This window comes from Meriones unguiculatus, chromosome 11, assembly GCF_030254825.1.
Source record: "Meriones unguiculatus strain TT.TT164.6M chromosome 11, Bangor_MerUng_6.1, whole genome shotgun sequence".
Taxonomy (NCBI): domain Eukaryota; kingdom Metazoa; phylum Chordata; class Mammalia; order Rodentia; family Muridae; genus Meriones; species Meriones unguiculatus.
The window spans coordinates 51,117,241-51,131,142 of record NC_083359.1 but is presented as its reverse complement, the minus strand read 5'-3'; the positions used below and the strand labels follow the sequence as shown (position 1 = coordinate 51,131,142).

The following is a 13,902-nucleotide window of genomic DNA, read 5'->3' as shown; positions in this document are numbered from 1 at the left end:
TTGAGTAAGCATCCTGTCCCTTTGCTGGGAGCATCTCCTAGTGTCATGGTGTATTTCTCTTGGCTAACTCTGGAAACAGTGACTTCTTTTTAAACTTTATGTGTGTTAGTATGAAGGTGTCAGGTCCCTTAGAATTGGCATTACAGACAGTTGGAGCCGCCATGTGGGTGCTGGGAATTTAACCAGGTCATTTGGAAGAACAGACAGTGGTCTTAACCACCGAGCCATCTCTCCAGCCCTCTTCTTCTTTTTTAAATATTTATTTATCTATCTATCTATTTATTTATTTATTTATATGTATATGAGTGCTCTATATGCATGTACACCTCCAAGCCAGAAGAGGGCATCAGATCAAATTATAGATTGTTGTGAGTCACGGTGTAGTTGCTAAGGATTGAACTTGAGGCCTCTGGAAGAGCAGACCATGTTCTTTATCACTAAGCCATGTCTCCAACCCTTACAGTGACTTCTAAGGAGCTCTGGTTCCTGGGGAATGAAGCTTTGTTGGTTTGTTTTTCTTTTTCTGTTCTTTCTTTCTTTTTCTTTTTTTCTTTTCTTTTCTTTTTTTTTTTTTTTTTTTGCTAGTGAAATTAAATACTTTATTTCAATGCAAAAGTTACCAAATCAGAATTTCTTTTTTATTTTTTGAAATTCATCCTGATTGGGTTTTTGTTTGTTTGTTTGTTTTTCAAGAAAGGGTTTCCCTGTGTATGTAGTTCTTGTTGTTCTGGAGCTCACTTCTAGAACAGGCTAGCCTTACTCAAGACTACTACCGCCTAGCCGGGAACATTTTTGTTAAATCTGTATCTATATGCCACTCACAGGAGGGCGCCTGCAGAAATAGAAGAGAGCATCCTCAGATGTCCTTTCAGCCGGAGTCACAGGTGGTTGTGAGCCACCCAGCATGGGTGCTAGGAACAAAACACAGTAAGAAAGAGCAGTAAGTGCTCTTAACTATTAGTCCATCCCTGCAGTGAAGTTTGAAACCAAGATGGGAGCCTTCGGTTCCTCCTTTGCTGTCCTGGCTCTAAATGCCACTGGACAGTGTGAAGATACACACAGCTCTATGGTAGTTTGAATGAGAATGGTCCTCATAGGCTCATAGATTTCAGTGCTTAGTCACGAGGGAGTAGCACTATTTAAAAGGATTAGGAGGTGTGGCCTTGTGAGAGGAAGTGTGTCACTGGGGTTAGGCTTTCAAAAGCCCATGCCAAGCTCTGCCTTCAGATCAGGATGTGGCTCTAATCAATAGCTCCAGCGCCTTACATGTCGCCATGCTCCCTGCCATGATGATAATGGACTAACCCTCTGAAACTCTAAGCAAGTCTCAAATGCTTTCCTGTAAGAAGAGTTGCTGTGGTCATGGTGTCTCTTCACAGCAATAGAACACTGACCAAGACAGTTGTTGACATCTGGCATCTTTCTTCTTCAGTTGCTTGCCACCCACTTTACTTATTTTGATCCTCATGGATTAGGCTGACTAACAATCCCTTCCCAGTGTTTGGATTATAGAACTGTGTGCCACTATTCTGAGGATCCAAACTCAGGTCCTCATGTTCATGTGGCCAACCACTTTACTGGTTGAGTTGCTTCTTGAGCCCATGAGCAGTGTAATGCTGACTAGACTCCAGCCTTTTATGCAGCTCTTGTAGTCTTTGGCTTCATAGTGTCTATTCAAGATGCTTTTCCCAAGTCTTTTTTTCCAGCTTCTCGTGCATTTTGATTGGAATCTGCCACAGTAATTGGCATTTTAACATTGCATTGGGACTAAAGACTTAGACAGATACTGAGCCCACTTGCAAAAAACAAAAACAAAACCCCCAAACAAACAAAAACAAAACAACAACAAACTCCCAAAGCACAGCTTGTTAGATTTAGGATATTTTGTATAAGAGTTATTATGTCAAAGAATTAATTTGAGTTCTGAGTTTGACATGTTTCATGGAGAACCATTAGGACTTAATAAAGCTTCATTGTAGTACTTGATGCTTGTGCTAGCTGGTTCTGTGTCAGGTTGACCCAAGCTAGAATCATCAGAGAAGAAGGAGCCTCAGTTGAGGAAATGCCTTCATGAGATCCAGCTGTAAGGCATTTTCTCAGTTAGTGATCAGTGGGGGAGGGCTCAGCCCATTGTGGTGGTGCCATCCCTGGGCTGGTGGTCCCGGGTTCTGTAAGAAGGCAGGCTGAGCAAGCCATGAGGAGCAAACAGTAATCAACACCCTCCATGGCCTCTACATCAGCTCTTGCCTCCAAGTTCCTGCCCTGCTAGAGTTCTTGTCCTGACTTCCTTTGGTGATGAACGGCAGTGTGGAAGTATAAGCCAAATAAATCTTTTCTCCCCAACTTGCTTTCTGGTATAGTGTTTCATCACTGCAATAGAAATCCTAACCAAGACAATGCTTCATGTTAAAAATGGAGTCATCTAGCTAGAGCTACATAGTGAGTTCCTGCCCAGCCCAGGCTACAGAGAGAGACCCTTTGTGGGGTCAAACAAAGGAAAACACCAATCTTAACCCACCATTATGACAAAAACAAACAAGCAAAATTTGAAAACAAAGATGGATATGGTGGCACATGCCTAATCCTAGCACTTGGGGAATAGAGGCACAAGGATCAGGAGTTAAAAGTTATCCTCATGGGGGGATACAAAGTGAATAAAGTGTAAAATGAAATAAAAAAAAATGCTTCTAACTATAAAAAAGAAAAGTTATCCTCAGCTACATAGGCATTCAAAGCCAGCCTGGGCTACATGAGAGCCCGTCTCAACCCCTTTGCCCCCCAGCCCCCAAAACTAAACCAGCAACAACATCTCCCCATACCCAAGGAATCATAAGGCTAGGAAATCTAAGGTGACATATTTTAGTAGCTAACTTTTTTATTTTATAAATTTAATAAAATTTTTTTAGTAGCTACTAAAGTGGAGTAATTTATTATACATGATTGAAAAGCAATGAGGGTCAGCAAGATGGCATGGTGGGATTGCTGTAGCCCAGAAGTTCGGGGGCAGCCAGGACAGTGTAGCAAGACTTGTCAAAAAAAAACAAACAAACAAGCAAACAAAAAACAAACAAACAAACAAAAAAAAACTACATCAAATTCTTGAAAATGACATGATTATTAAAAATAAGAAAAATGGAAAAATCATTAAGAGTGGCCATAGTGGGTGTACACTTACGATTTCTGCACTGGAGCTGCGACAGGAAGAGCATGAGGCCTGTGTGGGTCACCGAGTGAGCAGCACGCTAGCCTGGCTGTGCTGGCACTGCCCAATCTGAAGCACCCACCTTACTCTGAAGCTCAGATGTAACTTTTGCTTTCCTGACCTGTCTTTCCCAGGGGAAGCTGGTTGTCGGACACAATATGCTCTTGGATGTCATGCACACAGTTCATCAGTTCTACTGCCCTCTGCCTGCGGTAAGTGGCTCCAGTGTTGGAGCCTACCCTGCCTTTCAGCTGTGACAGTGCTTTCTGTCTGGGTTACAATTCTCGTTTCTTTATATGTGGCATGCTCCTGTGAATGACTGATGTGCTTGCCTGAAAGCTGCTTTTCTTTTTTAAAGATTTATTTGTTTTATTATTTTATGTGTGTGACAAGTGTTTTGCTTGCATGTGTGTGTACCATGTGCATGCCTGGTATTCAAGGAGTTCCAGAAGAGGGGACCCTAGGACTAGAGTGACAGGAAGTTCTAAGCTGTGAGTTGAGTCCTGGTTCTTCTGAAAGATTAAATGCTGTTAATCATTGAGCCATCTCTCCAGCCCCTCAGACATTCTAGATGTTCTAGGGCCTGGAAAGGTAGTTCCAAAGTGTTCTGAACTGCTGAGCCAATTCTTCTATGCTGTTTTGATAGTATGTGTACATGATCTGTTTTAAGGGGTTGATAGCTGTCTGCTATGGCCAAAGCAAGGCTAACTATTTATTTCCTCAATTGATGCTTTTGGGTTTGCTCATTCACTGTTGCACAGAGTATGGGCAGGCTCAGGAGAGAGAAGGAAAGTGGTGCTACTGTTGAGCACCCTGAGGCTCCTTGGGGACCTTGGTGGTATTTCTGTACTTGGAGCCAGGTCATCTGAATCATTATCACATGTGTTTTTGGCCCTCCACTGGCTTTTTTCCCTCAGTCCCCAGCTGTCTCTTGTCTCTGTATCTCTTGCCTCCATCACTCTGCCCTCCATCCTCCTTCACTTTCTGTCTTTTAGAGACCTCACTCTTAACCATGACTTCAGCTACAAATACCATAGATACTTCAACATCCATCCCCAGCTCTGGTCTCTGTCAGGTTCAGGTGTACACTTCATGCTGGACTCCAGGTACCTGCTAGCCTTCAGACTAAGGTTTACTTCAAATCAGTTCTGTTACTCTGATTTCCCAGCTGAAATTCTGTTTCACATTAGCTTGAGTTTTTCTGCCAGTCCAGTGGATACCTCTGGGTTCTCATTTGCCTCTCAACAACTTATCTTTTTCTCCTGAAGTTCAGCCTGGATTCTAGACCTTCTCTGTTTATAGCCAGTTTCTCTTTTACACTCCATATTGGCAGGATTTTTTAGAAAAGATCACTTACTAAAATATTTTGTGTTTTCTAGGCTATTTACAGTGCGATGACAACTCTTTAGTTTGCTCTTATAACCCTGAGACTGCTATGCTTGATAATACTTGATTTAAGGGAAAAAAATGATGTGGTGGCCTAATTTAGGTTGTGTGGATATAGTTTGCAAATCCATGTGTATTAGTTATGGTTTTCTAGAGGAACAGAACTGATAGAATGAATACACTCACACACACACACACACACACACACACATTATATAAAGGGAATTTATTAGACTAACTTACAAGCTAGTCCAACCATGGCTATTTACCAATGGAAAGTTCAAGAATATAGTAGTTGTTCAGTACTTGCGGCTGGATGTCTCAGCTGGTCTCCAGTAGATGCCAGAATCCTGAAGCAGAAGGTGGTGATGATAGTGAAGGGATGGACTTGAGCCAGCCATAGCAAGAGGAGTAGGCTGCCAGGAGAAAGAGTAACCCAGATTTAAGGTGGATCTTCCACCTCAAAAAATTGCAATTAAGGGTATGTTTTCTCATTTTAGAAATCCAAATTCCATGACTTAATTAAGAAAGAAAACAAAAAAGTTGGGTGGGGTAGTACACACCTTTAATTCCAGCATTGGGGAGGCAGAGGCAGGCAGATCTCTGTGAGTTCAAGTCCAGCCTGATATACAAAGAGAGTCCAAGACAGCCAGGGCTACACACACACACAAAAAAAAGTTCCTCACAGATGTGCCTAGCTATTTGGGTTTTAATTAATTCCAGATGTTAAGTTAACCAGGAATACCCATTACACCATGCTTTATTTTTATGTACTTAAACTTTATTTTAGGGCTGGCTAGGTGTCTCAGTGGTTTAGTGTGCTTGCTGCTTTTTTAGAGGCTCTGGGTTTGGTTCCTAGCCCATTGGTGGCTCACAACTGCCTATAACTCCAACTCCAGGAGATCTGATGCCTTCTGGCCTCCAGGGGCATCTGCAAAAATGTCGTGCCACACACATATACATAAATACAAATGAATAATTTTTAAAGTGTCTGAGTGTTTTGCCTGTATGTATGTATGTATGTGTTCAATTTGATTCCCTGATGTCGCAAAAGCTAGAGAAAGGTGTTGGATTTCCTGAAACTTGAGTTACAAATACTTGTATGCCACCATGTGAGTGCAGAGAATAGAACCTGTGTCATCTGGAAGATCAGCAGGTGCTCTTCACCAGCGGTCATCTTTTCAGCCCCTACTTTGTGTTTTCTTGAGTCTCATGTAGCCCAGACTGCCTTTGAACTCCTAGTTCCACATGCCAAGTTTATTACAACATGCTCCCCATATCCTGGCCCAGTCCCTACTTTATGTTGCTGTGAGATTGAACTCATCATTTGTGGCTTGGAAGTTTTGGCTCTAAAGCTTTGGCTCTTGGGCTGGAGAGATGGCTCAGTGGTTAAGAGCACTGGCTGTTTTTCCAAAGGTCCTGACTTCAATTCCCTGCATCCACATGGTGGCTCACAACCATCTATAATGAAATCTGGTGTGCTTTTCTGGTATGCAGGCAGAACACTATACATAGTAAGTAAGTAAATAAATCTTTTTTATTTTTATTTGTTTAGCTTTTTTTTATAATTTTTATTTTAGTTTTATTTTGTGTGTATTAGTGTAAAGATGTCAGATCTCTGAAATTATAGACAGTAATGAGCTGCCATCTGGGTGCTGGGAATTGAACCCGGATCTTTGGAAGCAGACAGTGCTCTTAACCACTGGGCCATCTCTCCAGCCCAAATAAATAAATATTTTAAAAAAGAAAAAGAACATGGGAAAAAAAAAAAGATTTTGCTCTCTCATGTTTCCCCATCAGCCCCTTGATAATTTTTGTTTGTTTGTTTGTTTGTTTGTTTTGTTTTCAAGACAGGGTTTTTCTGAGTAGCCTTGGCTGTTCTGTTGTAGACCAGGCTGGCCTCAGAACTCACAGAGATCCACCTGCCTCTGCCTCCCCTAATGCTGAGATCACAGCATGTGCCACCACACCCAGCTCTTTGATAATCTTCTGGAGGAGAGCAGTGCCTTCTGCCACTTGCGCAGTGGGTTTGTTGCTCTCTTGTCCTAGGTCTTTGGTCTAAGGCTACCACCACTTCCATGACAGCCCTGTCACTCATTAAGATGCAAGGATTCCAGCAGAGGAATGATCAGACACCTGCATTTTCTAAAACCTAAATGTAAATGTAAAGTCATTTATTTCTTACTGGCCATGAGACCAAAGGAACAGATGTTAAAGTGATGAAGTTACCGAAAGTACTGAGGAAGCATCTTTAATATTGTGTTCTAGGTGTTCTGAATACCAGCAGAATTAGGCACATGGAAGGCATTAAATACTGATTTAACAAATGATTTCTGACTTCAATTTTTGTAATCCTCTGATGTGTGGCTCTCTTTACATTACTGACTCTGCTTAAAATTTGCAAGTAATCCCACATTTTTGTTTCTGCATCCAGTTGACTCTTTGCAGTTGGGCCTTTCATGTTGTATCTGATTGCTTATATAATCCAGCCTCTGTAGGTTCCGTGTTCCCAGGCAGGCTGACATGTTTCCTAAATGATTTTGTGTTCTGGCAGGCCCATGGTTTGGGTGCATAATTGCTTCTGCCTGCTTTATTTTAGCTTGCTCCATGTTCTCAGTCTATATCTTTATTTATTCTTTCTTGCCATGAAGTTCTCTGCTTCCTGCCTTGCTAGAACCCTCTATTCTGTGACTGATTCTCCAGGGCTTTGGTGCCTCCCTGGTGCCTAAGTTTTATTTGTTTATATGGCACAGCCCCTTCTCTTTGGTGATTAGACCTGAGGAGGATTGACTTTACCTTGTGTGTGAGTGCTCAGAAAATGTGAACTTGAGTGAGGCTAGTCCAATTCAAATGCTTCAGAAGTCAGGTTTTATCTTACCAAGGAACGTGAGGTGACTTAACAGTCACATACTTTCATCCCTGCGTTATCACAGAGAAAAACACTGTTCTTTTATTTAGCCATGGAAAAAATGATGGGAACAATGGGAGATAATCTCTTGAAGATAACAGAACAGTTTCATTTCCTGGCACCATATTTAAGTTAAAAACATATATATTTTTTTTTTTTTTATTTTTGTGTATGTGTGTTGTCTTAGGGCTTCCATTCCTGTGATTAAACACCATGACCAAAAAGCAAGTTGGGGAGGAAAGGGTTTACTGGGCTTAAGCTTCCACATTTGTTGTTCATCACAAAAGGAAGTCAGGACAGTAACTCAAACAGGGAAAAATCCTGGAGTGGATACCGAGGCTGTGGAGGGGTGCTGTTTACTGGCTTGCCTTCCTTCTTTCAGAACCCAGTACCACCAGCCAGTGGTTCGGGGGTTGGACCACCCGAAATGGTTTGGACTCTCTCATTAATCACTAGTTAAGAAAATGTCCTACAGCTGGATCTTATGGAGGCACTTTCTCAAATGAGGTTCCCTCCTTTCAGATAACTCTTAGTTTGTATGGCAAGTTGACGTAAGACCAGGCAACACAGGTGTTTTGCCTGTGTCTTAGTCACTGTGCTATTGCTGTGAAGAGACACTATGACCAAAGCAACTCTTAGAAAATGAAAGTATAAGGACTTGCTTATAGTTTTAGCGGGTCATTCCCTAATCATCATGGTTCGAAGGAACAGGCATGGCCCTGGAGCAGTAGCTTAGAGCTTTGTATCCTGATCTGCAGGTAGCAGGCAGGGGGCCGGCCTGGAGTGGGCTTTTGAAACCTCAGATCCCAGTGGAAACCTTTCTCAACAAGGTTTCACTTAATTCTTCCCAAACAGTTCTACCATCTATGGACCAAGCATTCAAACATGAGCCTGTGGGGGTCATTCCAACCACTACAGCCTGCATGTATGTCTATGCACAACTTGAATGCCTGGTACCAATGGAAGCCAGAAGAGGGCATTGGATCCCTTGGGATTAGGGTTACAGACAGTTCTGAGGCTGCCATGTAGGTTCTGGGAATTGAACCCAGGACTTCTGGAAGTGCAGCCAGTGCTCTTAACTGAGCCATCTCTCCAGCCCTGACATATTTTCAAAATGTAAATGTGAAGCTAGTTATAGTAGCTAATGGGTAATCCAGAATTCCTACTACAAGATGGGAGGTGGAGACGGGAGACTCCCCAGAAGACTGTGGACTAGACTGCCTGGCATCTAGTGAACAGGAGATACTGGCTCAAGATATTGGAAGGAGAAGGCTGACATCAGAGATTGTCTTTTCACTTCCATATGTACACTGTGCTAGGCTTGAACTCACACTGCACATACATATATTATGCGCGTGCACACATGCCAAGAGGAAAACAAAAAGAAAGAATCCATGTGTTGACATTTAGGGGAGAGTTTATGGGACCTCCTAGTATTTGAGCATGACCTTGTACGTGTTGGTTCAATACTCTGTGTTAGTCCTGAAAGTAGCCATAATTCTACTTGTCTCTTATTTGTAAAACTTTTAGTGGCATTGAAAGGTTAACAACAGACATTAGGGCATTTTTGTTTGACTTGTTCATATATTGTCCTGAGAAGCTAAATATAGTCAAGCTAAATATAGTCTGTATTTATAGGCTTGAAAAGATAATTGAAAATGGCAGCTTGCTGTTCAACATGAATGACTTTGAAGAGAATTATGGCTTACAAAGGGTCAGGAATGGGACTACCCAGGCTAGCATCAAAGTTATGTATGTAAATGAGCTAATTCAAAACTAAAGTACTCTCATTTCTGCTCTAGAATTCCTGATCAAAATAAACCTGTTAAATGAATAGTCTAATTTAGGCACTTACTGTTAATGCCAGTGAGCAATTTTTTTTGTTCTGTTTTATGAAATGTAGTTTTATTTTATGTTACTCTCTTGTTACATAGGGATAACATTTCACAAGGCTTTTTTTTTTGGACTACAGTCAGTGATTAGCAAACACACAATCTTGTGGTCCAACTCTCTAAAGAACAATCACTGAACAAACTGGACACCCTCTCACATGTGCAAAAATCTGCATGGAAAAGTACTAAAGTTTAGACTTGAACTTATGTACATTATTTCCCCTTTCTAGTGTATTAAGAAAGGACATGCATTTTAATTTGCTTCAATGCTTGTTTTCTGGTGGTGAACAATTTTCTGAGTACTTAGGTAGGAATCTCTCTTTTTTTAATTAATTAATTTTTTTATGTGCATTAGTGTAAAGGTTTTAATCCCTTGGAATTGGTGGTACAGACAGTTGTGAGCTGCCATGTGGGTGCTGGGAATTGAACCTAGGTTCTTTGGAAGAGCAGACAGTGCTCTTAACCACTGAGCCATCTCTCCAGCCCTAGGGCAGGAACCTTATACATGTGTTAGTGGCCATTTTAACTAACAACCAGAGATAGACTCAGAGGCATAAGCTGCTTTACAGTGTGGCCATTCCCACACCAGCCACTTTCTGTAGTGATGCTACTTGGTGTCACTGTGAGTGGAGCACAGCCTGTCAGCTGTCACCGAACCCCCAGGTGCGCACAATTTCTCAGGGTAGCAGCCCTTTACATGGGATGGAACCACTATGTTATTATTAGAATCTTTTGGTTGGGCTGGAGAGAAGGCTCAGAGGTTAAGAGCACTGGCTGGTCTGTTTAAAGGTCCTGAGTTCAAATCCCAGCCACCACATGGTGGCTTACAGCTATCTAAGATAAGATCTAGTGCCCTCTTCTGGCGAGCAGGTGTACATGCAGGCAGAACACTACATAGTAAGTGTAAATAAATAAATCTTAAAAACAAAAAGAATCTCTTGGTTATGAAATTACTTATCCAGGCCACATAATACCTAGTGAGTGATATTCCTAAGTTTGTTATTTAATTTTTAATTAATTAATTTAATTAATTTGTTTGTTTTCTTTCTTTCTTTCTTTCTTTTTTGACACAGGATTTCTTTGTGTAGCCTTGGTTGTCCTGGACAAACTTTGTATAGAGCAGGTTGGCCTCAAACTTACAGAGATCCGCCTGCCTATGCCTCTGAGTGCTAGGATTGCAGGCATGTGCCATTGTGCCTTACTTAATTTTTATTACATTAACATTTTTAGTTTTGTTTATTCTGTGTGTATATTTGTGTTTTGCCGAGGTGAGCCTGTGAAGGTCAGAGCACAGCTGTGGGAGTTGGTTCCCTCTCTCCCCCATACAGGTCTCCGAGATCAAAGTCAGGTTGTCAGGCTTGGCATCTGGTCTCTTTAGCCTGGCAAGCCATCTCATTGTCCCTATTTTTCTTAATTAATCTGTGCATGTGTGCCTGTGTGCTCATGCCTGTGGCAGTCAGAGGACTGTCCTTCTGGAGCCTGGTGCCTACTACTTCCCATGGGGCATCCAGGTACCAGTTCCTACAGATGCTGGAATGAAGTGTGGAATGAAGCTTAGCTGGGCAGGTGGGTTAGCGGGTTCTTGGTTTGGTGGTGAATGCCTAGAGGAAAGAAACCCTTCTCCATTACAGTTCTTTCAGTGATTCAGCTCTCCTTTACTGGGGGAAAAGAGCTATATAAACCTTGAGGAAGTGGGTAGGAGTTTTTGGGGTGAGTGTACATCACTGTCTGGGGCTGGGTTGTTTGAAATGCTCCATTTACATGGAGAAGAATTCCATGTGCAAGCTGGACATGTGCTTATGAGGAAACCTTAAGACTGGTCACCACTAAGTACGCTAAATGATCCCCTCAAGGGTGGCAGAGGTGGTAGTTGCAAGACCATGTGCACTGGACTCCCTCCCTGAGTAGGGAGGCAGTGATACTTATTCCTGCCAGTCTTAAGATGAGGTTTTTGGGGTTTGGACACCTCTCAATCTTACTCTTGCTCCAGGCTAGTTTCCCAGTTAGCATGTTTCATGTGCCCTAAAGAGGACAGCTTGCAAAAAGTCAGTCATGTGAGTCCTGATGTTGAACTCAGATTGTCAGTTTTGACAGCAGGTGCCAAGACTCACTGGCTCAGGTTTTATTTTTAAAAGCAATTTATTTGTTTTAAGTTTTATTTACTTTGTTTTTTGTGTATGAATGTCTTGCCTGAATGTATGTATGTATATGTATCACACGTGTGCCTAGTGCCTGAGGAGGTCAGAATAGGGCATTAGATCTTTTGGAAGTAGAGATTTTGGTTGTAAACTAGCATGTGGGTTCTCTGCAAGAGCAACAAGTGCTCTTAATTTCTGAGTTATCTCTTCAGCTCCTAAAAAAATTCTTAATTAGAAGTAATTAATAAATAAATAATAAAAATAATTCTTACTTAGATTTTACCATTTAGCTTGAGGTCTGTGTGAGACATGGCAGTTAATATTTGAGAAAACAGCTGGGAGCTATAGCTGCCCTTGTGTGTTTTCAGCAATACTCTCATTTTTTGGAAAACAGTAACAGGCCATCTTTTTGCTTTTAGGATCTGAACGAGTTTAAGGAGATGACAACCTGTGTCTTCCCCAGGTAAGCCGCCTTCAAGAGCTCTGGCCTTTAAGATACTAACAAGTTTATGTAACACAAGTATGCAGTTGTGTAAGCTGGGAAGAAATTTAACACCTACAACTTTGCCATAGTTTACTGTTTTAAAATTTATGAATAGTTTGATTATCCCACTAAAGATCAGGTTTTAACATAGAATGAAAATAGAAAGTAGCTGATGACTCCCTTTTTCCTATCCTGCATTCTGCTGTATGAAGGACCGGTGAAGGGTCCTGGCACAATTCTGGCCTTTCACACATGTGGGATGTATCTTTTTAATGGTTGATGTGTCCCAACTGAGAACTGTGTGGCTAGGGACAGTCCCCATCCCTATTTCCTGTCATTTTATTAATGCCAATACTGTTAATGTTTTCTATGGTCAGCATTGCATTGCATGCTAGTTTGGCTATGCTGTTGGTCATATGTGTGATCAACCACATGCCAGACACATGGAGCTTACACAGTAAGACTCTGTGTTAGGTCTTTTGATGAAGGGCAAGTTAGGGTAGTTATACTTTCATCTGGGCTATTCTGTCATAGCCACAGTGCTTATATTTATGTAAACCAGATATAGAGAAAATTTTTACATGGTCAGTCTCTTCCTTAGTATTTCTGGTTCCCGTAATAGAGGAGCTAAGTGTTCTACCTTTTCTCATTGCTGTGAGAATATACCTGACAGAATCAGCTCATGGTAGAAAGGGCTCTTTTGGCTCACGGTTTGAGGGTAGTCTTGATGGGAATGTGATGGTGGGTTCATGGAGTAGAGCACTCCTTACACGGGAGGGAAGGAGTGGAAGGAAGACATTGGCACTCACTTTTCTCTCCTGTTTTACCCACTCAGTTGGGGTAGGGCTACCTACTTTCTAGGTCGTCCTTTTCCTCAGTTAAACCTGGAAACTTCCCCAAAGGCAGACACAGAGGTGTGGCTCTTAGGTGATTCCAAATCAAGTTAGGTTGACAGTGAAGCTTAACTGGCACAGTTAATAGTAGCAGGAAACTTCCCAATACAGAGTTTGGCCCCATAAGAATTCAGATTGTGCCAATCAGTTAGTTGGTAGCCGTGGATGGTAGCGATTTGGGGGGTGGACCCCGTAGAACAGGAAAACAGTGCAGTGTTTGCTTCACCTTCGAAATGGATGCCTCCCAGTCATTCCTCCAGGTCCAGGTATGGAATCGGTCTCTTTGGCTGGAATGTGGACTGCCTACCACATTTTGATGAGTGGGGCCAGCACTCATCGACTGCCACTAGGTTCACACCAGCCAGTAGTTTGCTTGCTTCATCTGTCCACTTCTAAGTGTTTTATGACTTAAGTGTTAAGTATATCATGAATGAAGTATATGTTACCTATGTATTTTATTTATGAAACATTTTAAGTATTTTATATTTTAACAAAGTACATTTGAATATTGATGTATATTTTACTGATCTTATTAAACTTTGTTTTGTTTCCAGACTCTTAGATACTAAGTTGATGGCCAGCACACAGCCTTTTAAGGTATTATTTAAATCTGAAGTATCATTCATAAGATATAATTTGAAATTCTTATTTGTTTGAAACTCTTGGTATGCCCAGGATGGCCTTGAACTCACCCTGCACCTGAGAGTAATAACCCTCAACTTCTGATTTCCCTGCCTTTACTTCCCATGTGGGAGGATGCAAGTGTGTGCCCCCATGCCCAGATCTCTTTGAAATTTTTTGTATTACCACAAGTAACTTTGGAATTTCTGTCTATTTAAATGTTATTTTAAACACATTAAAAAATAAGAAAGGAAGAAGAGAGGAATCGGCAAAGACCAAAAATAAGTGTATCAAAATGTGAGCAGTTATCTTTATTTTTTCCTTGGTTTTGAATCTTAAGTTTTTAATGTTAAAATATATACAGTTTTTAATTTGATT

The 13,902-nt window shown here is 41.4% G+C and overlaps 1 protein-coding gene across 2 annotated transcripts in view; it reads left to right on the top strand.

Moving 5' to 3' along the window:
- Parn (poly(A)-specific ribonuclease) overlaps positions 1-13,902 on the top strand; it is a 154,116-nt gene that overhangs the window by 27,541 nt on the left and 112,673 nt on the right. For both annotated transcript variants that reach the window (XM_021650819.2, XM_060364211.1), the window contains exons 13-15: positions 3,337-3,414; positions 11,946-11,989; positions 13,458-13,500. In XM_021650819.2, coding sequence (XP_021506494.1) covers positions 3,337-3,414; positions 11,946-11,989; positions 13,458-13,500 — 165 coding nt within the window. The remainder of the gene's footprint in view (positions 1-3,336; positions 3,415-11,945; positions 11,990-13,457; positions 13,501-13,902) is intronic.